The sequence below is a fragment of the Paramormyrops kingsleyae genome, chromosome 10 (genome assembly GCF_048594095.1).
Source record: "Paramormyrops kingsleyae isolate MSU_618 chromosome 10, PKINGS_0.4, whole genome shotgun sequence".
Classification (NCBI taxonomy): domain Eukaryota; kingdom Metazoa; phylum Chordata; class Actinopteri; order Osteoglossiformes; family Mormyridae; genus Paramormyrops; species Paramormyrops kingsleyae.
In genome coordinates, this window is record NC_132806.1 from 33,861,135 (window position 1) to 33,882,300 (window position 21,166).

At 44.3% G+C, this 21,166-nt stretch overlaps 1 protein-coding gene and 3 long non-coding RNA genes across 5 annotated transcripts in view; 1 reads left to right on the forward strand and 3 right to left on the reverse strand.

Annotated features, from left to right (window-relative positions):
* Positions 1 to 18: 18 nt before the first annotated feature.
* LOC111859595 (neuronal vesicle trafficking-associated protein 2-like) lies at positions 19 to 16,202 on the reverse strand. The gene is made up of 5 exons (XM_023842416.2): positions 15,965 to 16,202; positions 15,353 to 15,506; positions 12,429 to 12,548; positions 2,136 to 2,246; positions 19 to 1,507 (listed from the first exon to the last, which is right to left on the reverse strand). The coding sequence occupies exons 2-5, from the start codon at positions 15,479 to 15,481 to the stop codon at positions 1,331 to 1,333; spliced, it is 537 nt and encodes a 178-aa protein (XP_023698184.1). The 5' UTR covers positions 15,482 to 15,506; positions 15,965 to 16,202; the 3' UTR covers positions 19 to 1,330.
* On the reverse strand, positions 3,691 to 9,868 carry LOC140593344 (uncharacterized). Its single transcript, XR_011993655.1, has 2 exons — positions 7,838 to 9,868; positions 3,691 to 7,757 (listed from the first exon to the last, which is right to left on the reverse strand). It is a non-coding gene; the product is annotated as an uncharacterized lncRNA (long non-coding RNA).
* The window catches only part of LOC111859596 (uncharacterized), a 94,304-nt gene continuing 83,617 nt past the window's right edge, over positions 10,480 to 21,166 (forward strand). For both annotated transcript variants that reach the window (XR_011993654.1, XR_002841856.2), the window contains exons 1-2: positions 10,480 to 10,875; positions 11,012 to 11,051. This is a non-coding gene — a long non-coding RNA (uncharacterized lncRNA). The remainder of the gene's footprint in view (positions 10,876 to 11,011; positions 11,052 to 21,166) is intronic.
* LOC140593343 (uncharacterized) lies at positions 16,771 to 19,320 on the reverse strand. The gene is made up of 3 exons (XR_011993653.1): positions 18,966 to 19,320; positions 18,060 to 18,124; positions 16,771 to 17,872 (listed from the first exon to the last, which is right to left on the reverse strand). It is a non-coding gene; the product is annotated as an uncharacterized lncRNA (long non-coding RNA).

The following is a 21,166-nucleotide window of genomic DNA, read 5'->3' on the forward strand; positions in this document are numbered from 1 at the left end:
CAACTCAAGTGAGCAGAGTGATGTTGGACACAGCATGTTCTGTTTATTTGTCCGAGAAATAAACGAAATACAATGAAAGTACACCACACTTTGATATTCATCTAAACTACAAACTCTTTTTTGCCTCTTTGTAACAGACGTTGATGGCAAGAAGCAAAGTTCCGATTTATTTTGGATTGAAACAAAATGCAATTGCAACAGGTTTATTTCTTTTTTATTAAAAAGTCAGACTAAGTAAGAGCTTTGCCTTTGAAGGCCGCTGAAAGTAGAAGTAGAAACATCCCATTTTTCTGAGTGGGAGTTCAAAGACACTCGCGATTCTGAGAACTGGCTCCAAGGGAACAAGCATCACAATCTGTCAGCAACTCAAAGGACATATAGAGGACTGTCATCGCTGTTTGATTTTACACGATAAACTATTAGGAACATCCATTCTTGTGAAATATTTTATGTATAAACTGTGTTGTATAATAGTTACTATGAACTGTATAAAACACATAATATTGTGTCCTTGCACAACATTCCATTTTATCTCCAAAATGTTGAATTGTACAGGCAGGGGCGCCGTAAGGGGGAGGAAAGCTAGGACGATTCCAAGGGCCCCTGAGTGACAGGGGCCCTAAAAAATTAGGAAAATAACTGGATTGGTTTGGACTGGGGGGCCTAATATGATATGCTTTCATGGGGCCCAAAATCTCTAGCGGCGCCCCTGTGTACAGGAATTAAAACTGAATTATGTGGCCATACATGAAATGATGACTTGCTATTAATTGCATAAATAAATGTACTTCAAGGAAAATCCTTTTCCAGAATTTTTATCAGTTTGGGCCAAAAGAGAAGTACTTACTGAGTTATTGGCAGAAGTTGTAATCATAATTGTTCAAAATGAATGTATTATAATAACGTACATTATAACCACCTTCACAGCTAATTTACGGAAATGTAACAGGGTCTCAGTGTGGGTTCTTATCTTTCAAATAAACAGGCATTCACAGCAATTAAAGACTACGCACAACTGCATAATGAAAAGAGCGTGCCAGGAGTGCATGCCATTAATCGGTAGGAAACACCACATCTCAGATATGGCAGACAGACGATTGAAAGAAATGAATAAGATGTTTGGGGTCATAACATCATGCCTATTTACAAAGACATTGTTGCTCAGTACGGAATAGAAAACATCAATGACGAGAGAGAGAGATATGGGGGGGGGGGATGGACAAGGTGTGAGGAACACAGACTGGCCCACAGTTTCCTGTCAGGATTTATGGGCTGAGACACCTCATATATCTTTTCGTTCTCCTTTAAAAAGATGGCCTCCGGGGGGCGCTCAGTGGTCCTCGGGTCCGTGCTGGGCGGGGCCTGCCGGTTGCCATGGTGACACCGAACGGGATGTGCTCTGCTTGGCCATGCTGTAGTGGCTGATGACCGTGTAAAATCGTGCCCTGGAGCTGCTGTCCTGGCTGGCATAGTAGGCTTCCAGCGATGCGGGGATGCAGCGCTTGTGCTGTGGGGACACGACGGCGCCCCCCCCCAGGGACTGTCACCACACCAAAGCTTTCACCACTCACGTTCTCCCCATAAAATGTGACTGGCCCATCTCCATAAATTATAAACCACCTAGAAACCCAACAAAGAGCCCCTATCTCTTCCTTTCTTGTTCACACATTCTGCAACTCATCCAATAAAAGGCTTAATTATAACATATAACTAATGAACTGAGTTTGAATTCTTTCCACTAAAGTCCAAATAGCAGAATACCCCTGACAGAAAGAATATACAAAATATGATTGCTGAAAAACAGGAACAATTTAGAGAACTAGCTAGGGGAGATGAGGGATTAATTAAACTCGGGACACTATAATATGAAGCAGATTGGTGTTTGAAAAACATGGACCGGTGTCAGATCTTTCAGTGGAATTGATTCAGACAAAAAGTGATTATGCTCCCTTGAGTGTTGCTATCATATCCCGACTCTTAAATTAAATCCAAGTCCTTTTCCTCAATATTTGTCATACAATACTCAGAGGAACACCTAACAATTGTGACCTTTTTCCCATATGACAACTCTCCCTATGGTATAGTAACGATGCGGTGGAAGCATTTCGACGGTGGCTGGCGATTCAGGCACTCACCTTGTAGATAAAGCCATCTGGACAGCTGTGGTCATAGGTGAAGGCCTTATATACCACCAGGAAGACGATGCAGGCCAGGAAGGCCAGCGCCAGGAAGATGAGGACCGTGACCTGCGATCAAGGGACAGGACGGGTGGCCTGAAGTCAGCATCAAACACGCTGCAGCCTTGATGAGTCTCTCCAACTGCCGACAAAGAGCACTTCAAAGTGGAGCATGCCACGGACAGGTAAACAGCCACCCCTTATCTTGGGACGCCCAGCACTGGCAAATGCTCTTAAATCACAAGATAAGGGTGCTTTAAGATGACAAGCACCTTGCATATCAACGGCTGAGGACTGTGCCATTTTGTTTGAGCCATTTGCAACAGCATCAGAAAAACACTTTCATTTGACAGTCGCATTTGTCAGGCTTCCTGTGAAGAGGAGGCTCTTAGACTGCCCCATCGCAGACGGCAACGCTCCATGTCAGATGCACAGCGCACGCAGCGCCACTGCACCGTCTTCACCTCTGCTGGGGCTATCTGCTGGGGCTATTTGCTGGGGCTATCTGCTGGGGCTATTTGCTGGGGCTATCTGCTGGGGCTATTTGCTGGGGCTATCTATCTGCTGGGGCTATCTGCTGGGGCTATTTGCTGGGGCTATCTATCTGCTGGGGAACAGGAGCTGTCGTCACTCAGCGTGCGTGAGAAAGCTCTTCAGCACCACATGTAGCAGCATCTCGACACACTCGCTGTGTGGAAACATGCTGGAGACAGACTACAGGTCAGGGCTCTGTGTGGGCCAGTCAAGTTCTTACAGACCAAACTCACACAGCCATGTCTTTATAGACCTTGCTTTGTGCACTGAAGCAGAGTCATGCTCGAATAGAAAATGGCCGCCTTCCCCAAACTGTTCCTACAAAGTTGGAAGGATGACTTGTAATAAATGAGTTCCCTTTACTGAAACTAAGGGCCCCAACCCAACCCCTGAAAAACACCCCCATACCATTATCCCTCCTCCACCAAACTTTACAACTGGCACAGTGCAGTCAGGCAGGGAACGTTCTCCTGGCATCTGCCAAATTCAGACTCGTCCATCAGACTGCCAGACAGAGAAGCGTGATTCTTCACTCCTCAGAACATGTTTCCACCGCTCCAGAGTCCAGTGGCAGTCTGCTTCATACCACTGCATCCAGCACTGGGCACTGCGCTTGGTGATGTTAGGCTTGCATGCAGTTGCTCAGCCCTGAAAGCCCATTCCATGAAGCTCCCAGCACACAGATTTTTTGCTGAGGTTAATGTCTGAGGAAGTCTGGAACTCTGCAGTTATTGAGTCATCAGAACGTTGGCGACTTTTACGCACTATCCATTCAGCACTCAGTGACCCCACTCTGTTACTCTACTTGGTCTGCCACTTCACAGCTGAGTTTCTGTTATTTGCAAACGCTTCCACTTTGCAATAATACCTCTTGCAGTTGACCATGAAATATCTAACAGGGAAGATATTTCACGAGCTGACATATTGCAATGGTGGCATCCTATGACAGTACCACATTTGAATTCACTGAGCTCTTCAGAACGAGATTCAAGAGGTTTATTTGCCACGTACACAGTTGTACAAATACAACATGTAGTGAAACGTAAACCTGGTCACTTCGAGCAGCTGTGCATGATAACAAAATATAGAAAAAATAAGAAAAATTATTAAAAAAATATATGAAATGTTCAGCTGTACATAATCTATACATAAGTGACAGGTAAGAGGTATTTTGCTGTGCAATATAAGTTCAATGTGCAAGAGGCCTGATAAATGTACCGACAATTTGGACAATATGAACTGAACTGAATGTAAACAGTGAAGACCTAAGGGCACTGAGCCTTGTCCTGGTTTAGGAGCCTTTGACCTGGGGGAAAAAGCTCCTCCTTGACCTTTCAGTTCTGGTGATAAGGCTGTGGAAGCATTTGCCTGAGTTCAGCATGCAGAACAGAGAGTTATTGGGGTGGGATGGATCCTTGGAGATTTTTGTTGCTCTGGTCCTACAGCAGCTGGTGTAGATGTCTTGTAGGGAGGGCAAGGCAGATCTGGTGCAGCGCTCAGCTGCTCTAACCATCCTCTGCAGGGCTTTCCGGTCCTGGGCAGAGCAGTTCCCAAACCACGATGTGATGCTCATGGTCAGGATGCTCTCTATGGCAGCAGAGTAGAAGGTCTCAAGAACAGCAGGCTGCCTCAGATGGTAGAGCTGCTGCCTCGCCTTGCTGACCAGAGCACATGTGTGTGGACCAGGTGAGGTCCTCCTGTAGGTGTAGGAGGTATCTGAAGGTGCTCACCCTCTCCACTGTAGCACCGTTGATGTGGACAGGTGTGTAAGAGCCCTGCTGCCTCCTGAAGGCCACAATCAGCTCCTTTGTTTTGCTGACGTTCAGCTGGAGACTGTTATTCTGGCAGCACCTTCCCAGGTTCCATCCCTCTTCCACAAATGCTTGTACACCTGACTGCATGGCGAGGCGCGTGATTTTATACACCTGTGGCAATGGGTCTGAATGAAACACCTGAATTTAACAATTAAGATGTGTGTCCCAGTACTTTTGTCCATATAGTGTATGTTACCAGCACATCAAGCACATACAGGTCAAGAGCTTCAGTTAATGTTCACATCAAATACCAGAATGGGGAACAAACGTGATTTAAGTGACTTTGAATGTGGCGTGACTGTTGGTGCCAGACGGGCTTGTGTGAGTATTTCAGAAACTGCTGATCTGCTGGGATTTTCATGCACAACCATCTCTGAGGTTTACAGAGAATGGGCTGAAAAAGAAACGACATCCAGTGAGCAAAAGTTCTCTGGGTGACAGTGCCTTGGCAGAGGTCAGAGAAGACTGGCCAGACTGGTTCAAGCTGATAGAAAGGCAACAGTAACTCAAATAACCAGTCACTACAACCAAGGCATGCAGAAGAGCATCTCTGTATGCACGACATGTTGAACCTTGAAGCAGATGGGCTACAGCAGCAGAAGACCTCAGCGGTGCCACTCCTGACAGCTAAGAACAGGAGACTGAGGCTACATTGGCCACAGGCCAATGATATATTACATTGTGGGGACCAATTTCATAAAAATCTGTGACTGCAATCAAAAAACTAAAAATGTCAAAAGTCTCATATTTTGTTTGGTAACATATGGTTAAGTGCCTTGCAATGGGATGGCCCCCCATCCTGTTGGGATTAGAGTTTTCCCCATAGAAATGGATGGCTAGTTCCCACAGAGATATAATTACAAACCTCTGTGTGTGTGTGTGTGTGTGTGTGTGAGTGGGTTTACCTATCCTTATGGGGACATAATGTCCCCATAACGTGTTAAATATCCGTTTTTTTTCCCTTATGGGGACCGGTTTCCTGGTCCCCATAAGGGAAAACTCTATTTTATAAAAATCGGTGACTGCTATGAAAAAACTAAAAATGCAAAAACTCTTGTATTTTGTTAGGTTACTTATGGTTATGGTTAGGGCAGGGTAGGGGTTAAGGTTGTCATAGTTAGCGTTAGCATTTTTCCCATTGAAATGAATGAGCGGTCCCCATAAGGATATGTTTACCCTACGTGTGTGTGTGTGTGTGTGTGTGTGTGTGTGAATGACAGCAAAGGGAAGCTCACATGACTGAGATGGGAGAATCAGCAGGGCCTGTATTTGGCTTGGGGAGACGGTTTTAGCAAAGGACAGCCACGCTGGCATCAGCACACAGGAAAACGCCCAAGGAAAGAGAACAGGCGGTAAAGGCTTTAGGAATTAGGATCTGTGCCCATTTCTGAGGATGGAGAGAAAACAAAACTGAGTCTTTCACACTGACTGGGACAGTCTGCTTGTTTCCAAGAAGCACATAGTAAAAACACTATAGGCAGACTAAAGACCAGCGGTGTCCATGCTGCTGTACGGCGTCTGCCTTCGTTTATAATCATGCATGAGGAGCAGGACTGAGGACAGGCTGCCTCACACCTGCAGGGATTGGGTGCAAATTCCTCCTCTGGCCTTTTTGTGTGGAGTCTGCATGTTCACTTCCGGGTTCCAGCCATGGTGCAAATTCCAGCCATGCAGAGGGTGTATGTCTATCCCATCCAGGGTGTACCCCAGCCTCCTGCCCGGTGATGGACCAGCATCCCATCCAGGGTGTACCTCCTTCAGGTGTAGGTGAAAAGTAATGAACTGCTTTTAACTGGCTGCAGTATTGTTGATCACACTTTCAAAGGCTTTGAGGACTCAGGAAGCCTGAAATCTGCTGAAAGGAAGAATTTCTGAAGTGCTTCCAGTCTGAGAGTAAGCTCATTAATTATCTGCCCATCAGCTCATATTAATAGCTAATTATTGCACTGCATTAATTAGATTCAACTTTGCTTGAAATGGAAAAGAAATAGTGGAGTGATTAAATGTCAATTTAGATTCCACACTCCGCTTGAGGGCCTAGGCCTTCCTGGCACAATCAGCTCGGGATCCCCCACAATGCAATGCGCAATGAGGTCAGCCAGTCATCCCGGAAATCTGAGGTCCTTCAACCTGCTCAGGATGAAAGTACTGTGTGTCACCTCTAAGTTTCATTACTGGCAAAATGGAACAGCGCCCCCTAGATATTAAATTATGTCCTTTTTAAAATCAGGCTTTACAACAGAAAACACGGACAGACTTTTAACAGTCCCGTCTACATGATGCTCTGATATCAGAGGACTAAGAAACAGCATTTGTCATGAAAAGAGCCAGACGCGTTTCCAAGCCATGCAGAATGGCTGCTTCCTCACAACAGCGCGCCCCGTGGCTGCCAGCTGCACTCACTGATACCACACTCACTAATTAACTCGTGACAGACAACGCTGGGAATTAGAGGCGGATGAAAAATCAAATATTCTCCATGCCTGCTGACGTCTAGTAGGCATAAGGTGGGAGTAATGAGACGAAAACAGTGTAATCATGCTTTAATAGAGCAAACTCAGATGCAAACATAAGGAAACACACATGTATTTAATCTAGCTTGTTTTGTTTGTCTCTCAGCTCAGATACCCCATGAATGCCACACAAGCATTTCTAATGGCTTCACGTTAAGCTGCACATTGCGTCCAGATTAAAGCCCTCGTTCTACAGTATATTCTGCTGAGTGAGGTGAGGCCTTGTAAGTTGTGTATTATTTAGGAGTGAATCCCCTGGTCAGGTCACTGAGTTAACAGCCTAATGCAACCAACCGAAACGCAAGCAGGGGCTGACCGACTGCGAAGTAATAAGGTAGGAGTCACTTTCAGCTGCAGGCCATCTTGGATAGAAGCATTTTGAACCTCAGTCCCTATTCATAGCTGCCAGTCAGGTGACCATCTTGGAGACTTGGGGGGGGGCAAAAACCCTCCCAGCATGGCAGACAACACTGGACACTGGACCTGCAGCACAGGTCGCTTCATTTGCTATCTGTTCCAAGCAACAAATATTCATCATTTATCAGCAGAAAAAATACAGATATAAGAACAAACTGCAGGTTCTGGGTCCTTGCGATCCCTATGCAGCAGCCGCCGCGGTACATCAGCGGTAAAAGCCGCCGTCCCGGACCGCTCCTCTTTGGTGAGGACTCCCTGCCTCTTGGGGACGATCTCTCCCCTTACTGCTGCCAGGATGAAAGCTTACGAGAGTACAGATAACTTTATGTCCATTTACACCCCACAGATTACATTTAATGCATTAATGAATATATATATATACCTTTTTTGCTTGCCTCTCCATATCTCTGCATTGGAAAATCTGATTGATAGCTGATGTACTTTTGTCTACCGTCCCCGGTACCGGCGGCGAAGCTCACCAGCGCTTATTAGCAGGATAACGTTACATTGTTCTTTATTCTGCGGAATGCAAAAGATCGATCTGATGGCCAGATTTCATAATGGACTGTAAACATCACCAGTCATATAAATAAAATACAAATATAAGGACGTGTCCCATTTTGATTGCCCCCCCCCCCCCCACCAATAACTAAGAAAACAACTTGTTCATCCTCCATTGTTTTGGGGTCATTTCGTATGATATTGTGTGTGAAGCTTAATAGGGTGAGCAGGGTTGTGTCCAAATTCAGGGGCTGCATCCTTCTAAAGCAGCATTTGAAGACCAAATGGGTCACAGCGACATGACAAGGTCGTCCCACTTCAAAGGCTCCTCCAAATACAGCCTAGAAATGCATTATTTTGCTGAGATCCCAAAGATTCATTGCGTGAACCTTCGAAGGATGTGGTCTACAGAGGCTACACAGACCACATCCTTCAAAGGATGCAGCCCCTGAATTCAGATACATCCCAGGAGATCCATGTCAGGGGGGGGACACTTTGACCTGGCACATGATTTGAAAGCTACTATTTCAATGAAAAGGACCTGCATTTCACTTAAGCCTTGAGTTTTTGCTGTGTGCTGATTGGTCAGTCTCCGATAATCATGCATGTGTCACTAATTTTATTGTGAAACAGCTGGATTCTTTCAATCAAGGAAACAAACCAGTCGAAGCACAAGAAGAACTGAACTATTTAGCGAAGCACAATAGCCTTTGATGTTTAAAGCAGTTTGTAAAACCTGAAGTAGCTCAAAGTGTCCTCCCTGACGTGGATTATCTGCTCACCCTAAGTTTAACGTACTAGTTTTTTGTGTCCCTCATGCTTATTTAACATGAAGGCCCTAGTTCCTGTTGCGTGGTGGAAAAGCGATACATGTAAGCGGCCAGGAGCTACAAAAGTTCCTAGTCGAGACAGATCAGGAACTCAGAACCAGGAATCAGGTTCCTGAATTTTGGTGTGAAAGCCCCCTTCGATGACTGCCATTTTTTCATTCCCTCCCCAGTGATGAGGGCACGTTTAATAAATATCATGAATCCACAATGTCCTCTCCTGGTTTTCTTTCTCAGATGGGATTTTTTAGAAGCACAACCAGGCTTGTCTCCTCGTCGGTTACTGAGCTGAACAACAACTACACAGCATTTTGGCTAAACAAACGTAATGGTCGGCAGTGGAGCCTTGTTACGGCCTCCAGCTCGGTGCTGCTGTAAGGGTGTGATGTCACGGGGAAACTATAAATCTGTTCCTCTGTAATTACTACCTTCCCTCAACAAAAGCAGAACAAGCTCTCTTGCTTTTCATCACCTTAGGTGTGTGGTGCATTGGCCAAATCACACACATTCCCACACTCTCTTATGATATTAACACTCAGAGCACCACAGAGTGGTTCTGATGCACAAAAACACAGCATACTCCGGATAACAGGCCACTGATACGTTATTTATCCCCGTGGGGATATTGTCTTCTTTTCTGAGGCACACGTACAGATGAGACTGAGCTTGGGGGTCACAGTGCAGGGTCAGCCAGCGTTCAGTGCCCTGGAGCTGGGGGCCTCGCTCAGGGGCCCAGCGGCGACAGCAATCTGCTAGCCCTGAAACTGGACCCGATGACCTTCTGAACACAGCCCTAACCAACAGAGCTACACACCGCTTATGTAAGAGCAGAAAGCCGAAAATAAACAGAAATGTCCTTCTTACTTAAATCTCATTTTCACACACACAGCTCTGGGGTAAGTGCGACGTGTCAGGGAGGGGGCGGCTAGGTGGGGGCAGCCTTCACGCTGTCGATCTGCTCTGCCCCGATAACTGTACCGCTCAGTGCTGAGACAGAGGCAGGCAAGCAGGAAATGGATGATGTATAAAATATGCATGTTGAAAACAAAGCAGGGGATTATTAAAAATTCAAACATCTCACCCACTTGCACGATCCAACCACCCCCCCACCCCCCGATCCTGCGCCCCTGCACCCCCGCCTTTCACTTTTCTTTTCAGAGCTCAGTTGCGCTTCCCTACTTCCTCATCCTGAAGGTGATGCTTGGAGAAGGTTGGCAGAACAGCCCGCATGACTGCCCATGTGGACACCAGCGAATCCCGCTGCGTCCACAGCACTCCTGCTCTGGGAGCTCTGCTCCAAACCCACCTCTCCAGGTGCCCACATCCATTTCAAACACATGGTTCATGGAAGCCCAGGTCTACTAAAGGATCCAATAGATCTGCAATATGTCAGATCTTCATAGCTGGTTCATATGCTAGCTGGCACAAAATTCCTTCATCCAACTTCATAGGGCACATCTCTTAAATGGGGCATAGTGAAGCTGAGTGGGCCAGGATCCAGCCCTGGTGTTTAATTTAGGCTTGTGTAAAGCCTAACATAATTATAGGATGACTGCTTTTAACAGGCACGTCCCGAACGCGTAACATGGCCGCCCTCCAGATAGAAATGCCAGAAAGCTGCATTGGCAAGCTGTGTGTCAGGTGGCTTTCCGACGCCCCCCGTCCTCCAAAACTGTGGCTTCCTGTGTACAGGAGACCATAATCTGTTACCGTGGTCGGAAACATGTACCCGGAGACCACCACGCAGTTTAGTGAGATCTATTCAGGGAAGACAACATTCCTCAGTTTGAATATTTGCAGACATGTTGACTCTGGACTCCACCCAAGACTGGAATAAGAGAAGTTTGCAGCTAAAATGAACTAGAGTGGTCACCAGCTATGAAAAATGGTGGGGAAAGCGAGGGGTCAGTTTACTGTGACGGTTCGTGGGGCTTTACACTCACTCAGGCGCACGGGGAGGATCATTTCTCCAGGGTCTCCGTGACCAAAGAGAAATGCAGTTTAAATACTGGGGAGAACTGGCCAGAGCCTCGCCGTAATTGACCTGGTAAATACTTCCTCGGCTGTAGGCTCCTGCTCTTGGATTTCCGAGGTAAAAGCAGGGGTTGGTGGTGAAAGGCGTCGGCGTGCTCAGCCTCGAGTCTGACATCTCACTCCGGCATATCTGGAATGGGCTCTTCCTGTGTCTGAGCTACTAATCCAGTTTTTTTCACTCCTTTGTTCAACAGCTCCTTCCAGATCATTCCTCAGAGAAACCTCCCGGAAAAGGTATTTACATTCCAAATTCCTACTGATATCTCATTAATGTTTGAAAAATTCTAGTTTCCTTTGCAGGTATTGTGTTTACATTAATAATCCAGAAGGTTTTCACATTTACTTTTGAGATGAAGATATGAAATGCTGAAAAAAAATCCATTTTAGGCATGACTTTGGTTCACTGCTCAGCAGGTAAGAAATCCCACAACCCAGCCCCAGCGCACAGGCAGAGTGCTGCTTGACATATTTATAGACACTGACATTGCACATACTTCCTGCAACCGAAAGCCAGTTCTGCTGCCATGGTAACTTCATCTGAAAACTATTCCCTCCATCCCTGAAGGAGTGTGTTAAAGGGCAGATTCTGTGGAAGCACCAGTATTTTTTTCCAAGTCCTTCTAGGAAAGCCACAAACAGAAAGAAATTACTGAGAAATGACTGAGAAATGACTGCCAAATTGGACTAGAACAGAAAATCATAAGCCAGTCAAAAATTTGGGGACTGATATGCATTTCAGCATGGTTTGGTTTCATGCCGAGATTTTGGTTTTCTTGTGTTGCTAGAAAAGGTCCATTTGCGTGTGATAGTATGGAAAGATATCACTGGTAATATCATGTGTGTGATAGTACAGAGAGATATAACTAGTAATATTATGTGTGTGATAGTACAGAGAGATATCACTGGTAATATGGTGTGTGTGATAGTACAGAGAGATATCACTGGTAATATTATGTGTCTGATGTACAGAGAGATATCACTGGTAATATGGTGTGTGTCTGATGTACAGAGAGATATCACTGGTAATATCATGTGTGTGATAGTACAGAGAGATATCACTGGTAATATTATGTGTGTGATAGTACAGAGAGATATCACTGGTAATATCATGTGTGTGATAGTACAGAGAGATATCACTGGTAATATCATGTGTGTGATAGTACAGAGAGATATCACTGGTAATATTATGTGTGTGATAGTACAGAGAGACTTCACTGGTAATATTGTGTGTGTGATAGTAGAGAGATATCACTGGTAATATTACGTGTGTGATAGTACAGAGAGATATCACTGGTAATATTATGTGTCTGATGTACAGAGAGATATCATATATCATATCTCTTGCTCCAGGGGGACTATCCCTGAATTTAGAAAAATGGAAGCCGCTCTGGAATAGGTGGCTGCTAAATGCTGTAAATTTAAATGTAAATATGAGGATATGTGGGTGTTCATGAAGATTCTGACTCATTATTGAACTGTGAAACCAAGTTATGTGTTTATGACATAAGACAGTTGGTTCTGCTGATTACCACTGGAGGAGTGTGCATGCAGTAAATATTACGGGGCACTGCGGAACTGACCCATGGTAACAGGTTGCGAGTAAGATTTCACCTTGAGTCTTTCTGACACGCCTTCGTTGAAGCTGATGGTGAACTCTTCCACCTTCGGAGCCTTCATCTTGCCCTTGTTCTTCTGCTCAGTCTGATATTCAGTTCGGGTCTTCACCACTACCTGCCAATCAGGAGAGGTCCATGTGTGGACACCAGTGTTTAACAATACTGCACCTTATTCTAATCAGCTGACTGCAATCATCCAGGGCACTATTCAATGATCACATATCTATTTTTTTTCCAAATGACTATATATGCCATGATATTTGCTTTACCTACGTTTGGAAAAAGTACTGTAATAAAGACCATCCATTAACTTGTCAGCAACAACCTAATGATGCCTCAGAGATATTTATAAAGGTCTGAAGTGTCTCTTCAAATACTAGTTCATTTAAAATTCACTTGATGTATTGATATGAAGCTGACAGGCTTGTGTTAAGTGTGAAAGCATAGTACCTAAGTTATTTAAATTTTTATCAAAGCTTGTCCACTTTACAGTGCTATATCCAATTTAAAAACAAATTTTGAAAAATGTCTGTGTTATAGCTCTGCAATGCTGCAAATGGCAAGGACTCCACATTAACTTTTTGATCATTATTATACACTCACCAATATATCAATCTCTTAACATCATTAGGAATCCCGATACACTCTTCAAAGTGAGAGCACCATCACTCCAGTGTAACGATCAGAGGCGATGATGAATCAGAGTCCGTGTTTATTAAATGGTTACTGTCTCTGTAGCCTGTGGCCTCTGATCCAGCAGCACACCTGTAAATCACTGTGCCGCAGTAACATCCCGCGGCCTGTTGGATGCGCTCTGTAACATCGCAACCCAAGCCGCAAGTGGCCGCGATCATCTGCCTATGATCCTTCTAATCCATGCAAATTAAATGTACTTGCTGCTTCTTCACCTCCTGCTCCACCTTGAAAATGACAGATTTTTATTCTGTTTTATGCCAGTATGAACCCAACAGCATCAGCACAGCAGCTGCAGGCTTGACCTGAACCAACAGCATTCTCTCCACTTCTGTCCTTCCTTTAGCCATCTCACCAAGGCCTGCATCATCCTCCAACTGACAGCTGTAGTTAAAGCATTTGACACCTAGATTTCTGCCTATGTTGATAGTCTGCAGGACACATTACTCTGCAGTTATTTCTGAATATAAATAAATGCAAACGTATGTTTTGTTATGGTAGGAGTGTCAGATGGAAAAGTTATTCGTTATAAAGAATGGCATTTCTGGTAAATGCTTGCAGATGGACCCAGGTTACGAGGACATTAAAGGACAGAGAAAGGCAGCAGACACACGCTGTTGACAGGGGGCTTACGGGGAGTTCTGTTAGGTCACAAACACACGGCACAAGGTCTACAGTGTTTTGGACTAGATGTAACACAGCGAGATCCCCAAAGACTGATGTATATATTCCATCATTAAGCTGTCAGCTGCTCGTGGCCTGTTTTAATTTTCTTTATTAAGTGTTGCCCTTCGGTTTGCAGCTACAAGTCTGTGTTAATAAATGTGACTATAGTGCAAAAATGGCTTAGGTGGAAAAAAGGCCCTCATATTGTGTTGTCAAGGTAACTGAACATTCAAGGATGAAATGTGACTGTTGATCCAATGTGACTTTGAATGAGATTGCCCTTTATAGTGTAATTCATACAATGAACATGACCCATTAGCACCAGAGGTATCCGGAGAAGTGAAAAAAAAAGCAATGCTCTGATTTCATGAGATAATTAATCATCTTTTACGGCGCCTGTTATGTTCCAGTGCACATCTCATCAAACGCAGGGGGAGGGAGCACTGGCTCAGAGTCACTGGAAACCCTCGACTGAAGGGGGCACCGGCTAAATGTAACAGAAGGGTTAACGTGAAATCTCCCATGATCCTCTGAGTCACTGTGGTAATGGCGTGCGTGCCACCATTCATAGGACAGTGAGCCCCACAGCCCGCCGTGATGAAGGGGGCCGATGGAGGCTTCAGTCTGAAGAGCACAAACACATCCTAACCCTGACTGCAGTCCTTGGGAGTCGGGGACGTGTCTGTCCCTCCAAAACACAAACGCGTCTCTTCATCATGCTAACCATACATGAATTCTTTCCTTTAAGCTGCAAAGCTTAATTTCAGTATAATATACCAGAATTAACAATACAGAGAAAGTATCCAAAGTATAAAGACAAAGCTTTATGCAGTCAGTCTGTCTCAAGCAGCAGCAGAGCCCAGCTGGCTTCTATGAAACTACAGCTGCTGTATATAATTCACTGCTTTCAGTGATGGTTAAGTGTTGCATCCTGATGAGTCTACTGCTTGTATCACAGTAAACAGAGCAGGGCATGCTTTAATATATACCTCTTGCTCTTTCTTCTAATTTTTCTCACATGACATTTAGATCTCTTGAATTTTTGAGTTGTGAAAATCAGCAAATCTACGGTTATTTTTGTAACAAATGAATAAAGTTAGACTGTGATACGCCTCCAGCCTCTTTAGAGGGGTGCGGATGTTATAGCGGGAGCCTGACGGCTCGTTCCAGCTGCTACGCGTTTGCTAATAAATGTGACTCCCAAAAAATAACGTGAATGTATCACGTGATGCACACATTGTTCTTTGCGAATATATTTGCCTAAAATACCTGATATAAGCATTAGAAAACGGAGAGATAATACCGTCTTCTAGCCTATTTATCAATGCCACACTTTCAGTACAATTTCAGTAGAGTGAAAAACAAATGCGAAAATAATTCAATTACTCGGAGTCTAAACATATCATTTAAAAGTGAGTGTTTTATAGTGTCTTTTCGTGGGGAATTTTACTTGAATTATCTCTTTCATGTCAGAGAAACAGATCCCGTGTGCAGATATAATTCACGGCAATGATCACTAGCAACTATTTCAAAGTTGTAGAAAAGGACAAATTTTCTTACTTCGTCGGGAGCCGCGTACTGGAGATGGTTGACGTCTAGAGGTGTGATGAGAGGCACGTTTTTAAAACCATCCTCCGCACCAGTTGGCTTGCTGTCTTTGTCCTGCAAATTACTTCCCAGCTTTACCATCCTTAAAGCAAATTGTCCTCGAGTCCTAAAATGGAAGTATTCTATTGCATCAATACGATCTATTGAGAAATTTTAGAAATTGCCAGACAAGTGCATCAAAACACAAGTGAAAATGAAATAACTTGTTTCCCGTCACTCAAATCCCACCTGGCGTGGGTGTTTGCTTCTAGTCTTTTTACAGACCATGTAGCTCCCAACTTTCAATGTAGTAGGCTGTTCTTCAACGAGGCCTTGGCCGAAATCATACCATTTCACGAACATAACAACAACGACAATAACAATAACAACAACAACAACAACAATAATAATAATAATAATAATAATAATAATTAAGTTACGCAAAGTTAAAAAATAAATGTACCTGACATGCCAGAAAATAAATGCACACGACTACTTTACGCTGCACGTTTCCCGGTCAAAACACAGGAACACATTGCACATTTCTGTGGATGGAAAATGCGAACAGATTGAGATCGTACTCACCGAGATGAAGCCGATATGCGTGCTGCTTTGCTGTAAATTCGTGTATTGTGTGCAATAGGAGCAGCGGAGCCGGAGCGGACAGGCTAGCTGCGGCAGGGCAGAGGAGCAGATCGGACAGCGACCGTGGTGCTGATGAGGGAGGGAGGAAGAGAGGGAGGGATGGAGAGAGTGAGGGAGGCTGGAGCCTGGCAGCAGGGTGCTGCAGGAACAGACAGCGCCACTCAAGCCGCCACCTCGTAGTCTTGCGCCACTAGGGGCGATTTACAGAAAATCTTTTTTGTTTCATCTCTTAGTTGCGGCTGATTGCAATCTTCAAAAAAAGATTTATTACAAGATACGCGGAGGTCGTATTTATGCATAGGATTGAAACAGCTTTTCAGGACATGACTGTTCAATTAAGTACATTTCATAAGTTCATAGGAATACTAATACGATATATGTTAAAATGCACCTGCAATATAAATAAAAATTCAGTAAAATAATGATAGTCTCAGGAAATGTTGCAGTGACAGTTGCAGGTTAGGATATACACCCTAGCGAACTTCTTCGGTGTTTTTCGCAAGTCCATGTGGAGTTTCATTCATTACTTATATTACAGGTGCGACGTGCGCTTATCTTAATACTGGATCTATGGCCAGTGCACAGTTTGTCTCAGGGTCGCCATCTGCCGACGGAAAGTATCGCTGCTTGCACATGGACCATGCAGAGCCTTATACGTCACCAGTTCACAACAGTGTGTCGATGATTTGTCCACAAAATTGTGCCATGGGTTTTAAATGCATTTTTCAAAGACGCTGCAAGCAAAATTCATTTTATATAATTTATTTCTTTTTAACTTTATACCTACTGCCAGCATAAAACCGAGACTTACAACATGAAAATTTTCAACATGAAATGGAAAATGAAATCAAATACATTTTGCGAAACTAACCATCTTCTAGTCTAAATAAGTGCAAGTATTTTACATACCAATTCGTAAAAAAATGCAAAACATCAGGATACACATGTATCACCCAGGACAGAAAGCATGGCTATAAAATGTAGGGTTATCTGTTTAATCCCTTATTTTACAATGAGGAAAAAGTAATGATTCCAAGAGGCCGACCTGTTCTGAGGACTGTCACTGCAACTCAGCATTCAGCAATCAATTAAATGCATAGTTTGGACTAAAATGACATCTTTTACATATTATGAGACTTTGCTACGTAACAGTGAAGACCGAGGCACCATGTGGCCCTCTCACAGCACATCTGACCACTCTTCGGGGCCGATAAAAGATCACCGCTCTCCTCAAAGGTTACACATTAGATCACCACATCTGTAATGGTAGCAAGGTTTTAATGGGTTCTTAGTCTTTTGAAATGATCAAACTTACAAATTTATTCAAAATTTTAAAAAATTAAGGATACAACTAATAGGACCTGGATCTTTGAGGCTATACCCTTTATCTGTCCCAAGGATAACCATGGAGGGGCCTGCTACATTCCACTGAAGAACAGGCATTTCTGTGCCTACAGTAAACAAGTGTATTCTCAAATAGGGGGGGCATAGAACCATAAAAACCCCAAGTGTTGGTGGAACAGCAGCACCAACTCTATACACTCCCTCCAACAAATCACTGAAAAATGGATTTGCTTTGCAAGTCCCGAACAATAAATCAACAACCATTAAACATCCCAAACTGGCAACACCTTTTCTCTCTGGCCTGCGTGGCGAGCAGATTTAGGTGGCTGTGATGCGTGTCATTTACTGTAGCGGACCCATCTTCACAGGCCGGGGCAGGAGGACAGCCTGCCCCCCATTACTCTCGGCGCAGTCCACATGGAACTGAGAAAGCCTCTTCCTAATCCTCCTGTTTTCCAGAAACATCTTAGACATGGTCCTCAGAACATCTTGCTCTACAGAAGACTGGCAGCAAAGACACAAAACCAGAGAAATTCTTTATACGTACTAAAATAACTATATCAAAAAAGAATAAAATAAGTGCAAGTGAATCTTTTGGGATTCAGCTGTTCTGGCCATAATCACAAGAATAATATAGTTATTTTATTTTTTTCAAATATTGTGTACATAATTAAGATTTCTTTGGGCATACCATCTTGGAAGGCTTGCCAGAGGATGGAAAATCAAAAACATCCCCATCCAACTTGCTGTGGCTCCCTAGAAGCAAATCACAAAAAAAGAAATATTACTGATTATACTGATATATAACTGACCCTGACGAATAGTTGGAAGGCTGGGTTTGGTCACAGGACAGCTTATTTAAGTTCAGAGAGGTTCGTTCACTATTCCCCAAGGAAATTCTCCAAAGACGTTGAATGACCAAAGCCTGTTTGATGCAAATTGGTGAAAATGTCGTTTTCTGTCAGTAGGCTACGTTTAAATGCACACTAAGAAAATCAAACTATTGTGTTGGTCCACGTAAAACAAGACTTTTAACAAGGTTGCCAACTCCCACGCATCTGGCGTGACACTCACGCTTTCAGACTCTCACACTCACGCAAGGAACCTTACGGGAAATTTATATTATTCAATTATAAAACTAAAATTAGCTGCATCAAAAGCGCTGGGGTAGTTTGCAAAGCTTACATACTATTTACAAGCTAATACAACTGTAACATACATTTAAATGTGTGCAAACTTGTCTCGAATTGAAACTCTCACGCCAGTCAGCTGGCCAAAATTGGTGGCACTGCTTTTAAAGTACATGTAAACATGTTAGTCCGACTGAAATTGTACTAAATCAAATTTCTCAAAGTCGGACTAAGATGCCTAGATAATGTGATTGGGAGTCGATTTACTCCGGGATGTATACGTTCAATCGGACTCAAACTAGGCGCTCTGTGGGAGCCGTGACCGTTACGTGCGTCGGCGCTGTTACGGTGTTACTTTGGGCCGTGACCGTTACGTGTGTCGGCGCTGTTACTGTGCTACTTTGGGCCGTGACCGTTACGTGTGTCGGCGCTGTTACTGTGTTACTTTGCCGCCATGACCGTCTTACGTGTACCGGCGGTATCACTTCGCCACCGTCTCGCCGGCTGCTTGAAGACTCTCGCCTGGCTTCGGACGGCAGTTCCTTCTCCTGAGTCATTTCTCGGCGTAACGCACTTCTCCTTTCCCCACGTATTATTTTTCGGTCTTAGACGCCCAAATTGAGGGACGCCCACGGCCTTTGCCTCTTCCCCGGACATGCTGTCCTTTTGCTAGTTTTAACAGCGTTTAGCACGTAAAGCTCGCGGCACGACGCCGGTTACCACGGGAACCCAAGGCTCGCGCGAAGGTTTAGCTGAACCGTCACACGGCGCCTGTCAGCCCGAGAGGAAACATGGGTGCCGGCTTAACCAGCTAGTATCCGCCGGGGGGCGCCGGCGGAGAGGGCTGCCTAGCGAGCCAAACGGAATATGACCAACACTACATGTCCCAGGTAGCCGCTGGTCACAAAACTGCCCTAGTTATTAGACGGTCATTTTTTCATACTTTCAGGTTCCCCTTTTAGATGATTGGGAGTCGCCATATTGTATGGTGGGCGAAAGACCTCACTAGAAGGTCGGCAACATCACACTGGGCACCATCCATACTGCGATGCTTCGCCTCCGTCTCCTGTGATATCAGTATTTACATCTCACATTCATTAGGGTGTGGCTGAGAATTGATTTTATCACGTGATTAATTTACCTTCTGTGTGCGAAAGCCCTTTCATTATCTGTCTGAGTTTCAAGTACATGTCAGTCTCTTAAGCATGACCAGCGTGCCCTCTGAAATGTTCCTACAGTTCTGGGGCGACCAGCATGTTCTTCAACACTGCGGCCACCAGGGGGAGCAAATCCAGCTCTGGTAATTCCATGCATTTTCAAAGAAAGCGAGCTCTATGATCGGACTCAAACTGGACTCATTGTCACGGGAGGCCGCTGGTAAATCTTAAGCTCAGCATTATCATACTGCACACCCTCTACACAACGCTGTACCCCATAGCCACCGGCCTATTCCACCACAGAAGCCGTAACAGGAATCTTTACAGCCTGCTGTCATCAGACTGTATAGCGCCTGCTCTTCCTCTTCCACCTCCTCTTCCCACTGTCTGCCCTTTCCCCAGGGAGCAATAATGACATTTAACACAGTGACAGCAGTGCATTCACATTTACACATTATATGCACCGTCCATATTTATTTTCCATGTTTTGTCAGTTATTAGGTATTATATTCGCCAATGTAATTGTATGTACCATTTTCTCTTGACCCTGTGCTGCATTTATCATAAGATGAACTTCGCTATAATTAATGATTCTAGGGAATTACTACAGGTTATCTAGTTCGAAATAACGCGTAAAAAACAGCAGCGGTGTCGCTTTCACAATGTTGCCACAAGAGGGAGCCTGTGTCACAGTTTTATATTTTCATGCAGACCGTGGTCAAGTGAATGGCAGTGAAGTGGAAGCGTTCAGAAATAACCACAATATCAGTTGTGCCAGGATGTTATCGGTTTCAGCTATCCTGTTATGTATCTGTGCGATATATTTAGCCTTTTCATTCAAAGTAAAAGTAGATGAGAATTATTTTGATGTTGTAAGTAGATTATAATGCTTCTATCCTACACTTGCGCAGGAAAATGCACCATCACAGGTGTCACCTGTCAAACCTGTAATTGCCACCAGTACTGCATCTTTCCCCAACCTGTCTCCCAGCTCTTGAAGGGGGGGGGGGTCTTTCTCAGCAGAACCTGTTTTCCACAGCTAAAATGGATGTTGTCACCTGAGCTTTTCATCAGGGACCATTACCGTTTCCTGTAGCAGAACAGTCATGTAATCATGGTCCAGTCTTTCAAAAGAATAGATTGTACTCATTTAAACATAAGGCAGTCAGATTATTCAGCCCAAAAACATTTTTAATGCAGATTTTGCAAGAGTGATTTAGTATATTTTGATACATCCAAGGGCAAACCCAATGGCCATTAATTTTCCAGTATGGTGTAAATTATAAAGGTAAATGTATATTTTTCTCATGCCAATTTCCCATTATGGTGACACTAACCAGGTAGCGGGGTAGACAGACATCTAGGATTAGACACAAGAAATATATTTTGGATGCAGGGAAGCTAAAGGTGGACAGTGAAGGACTTTGAGCTGGAAGAGACAAGGAGAAAATGATCACATGACTAGTCACATGATGGTACAAGGTCAAGCTGCTAGGCCTCAGTGCTGGTCT

Bases quoted from the DNA above. Each gene is read 5' to 3' on its own strand.
- LOC111859595 (XM_023842416.2), bottom strand. From the start codon at position 15,481: ATGGTAAAGCTGGGAAGTAATTTGCAGGACAAAGACAGCAAGCCAACT. The intron at 12,549-15,352 runs GTAAGAAAATTT...CCTGATTGGCAG, and splicing joins AGTACGCGGCTCCCGACGAA to GTAGTGGTGAAGACCCGAAC. The intron at 1,508-2,135 runs GTGAGTGCCTGA...GTGTCCCCACAG, and splicing joins CAGATGGCTTTATCTACAAG to CACAAGCGCTGCATCCCCGC.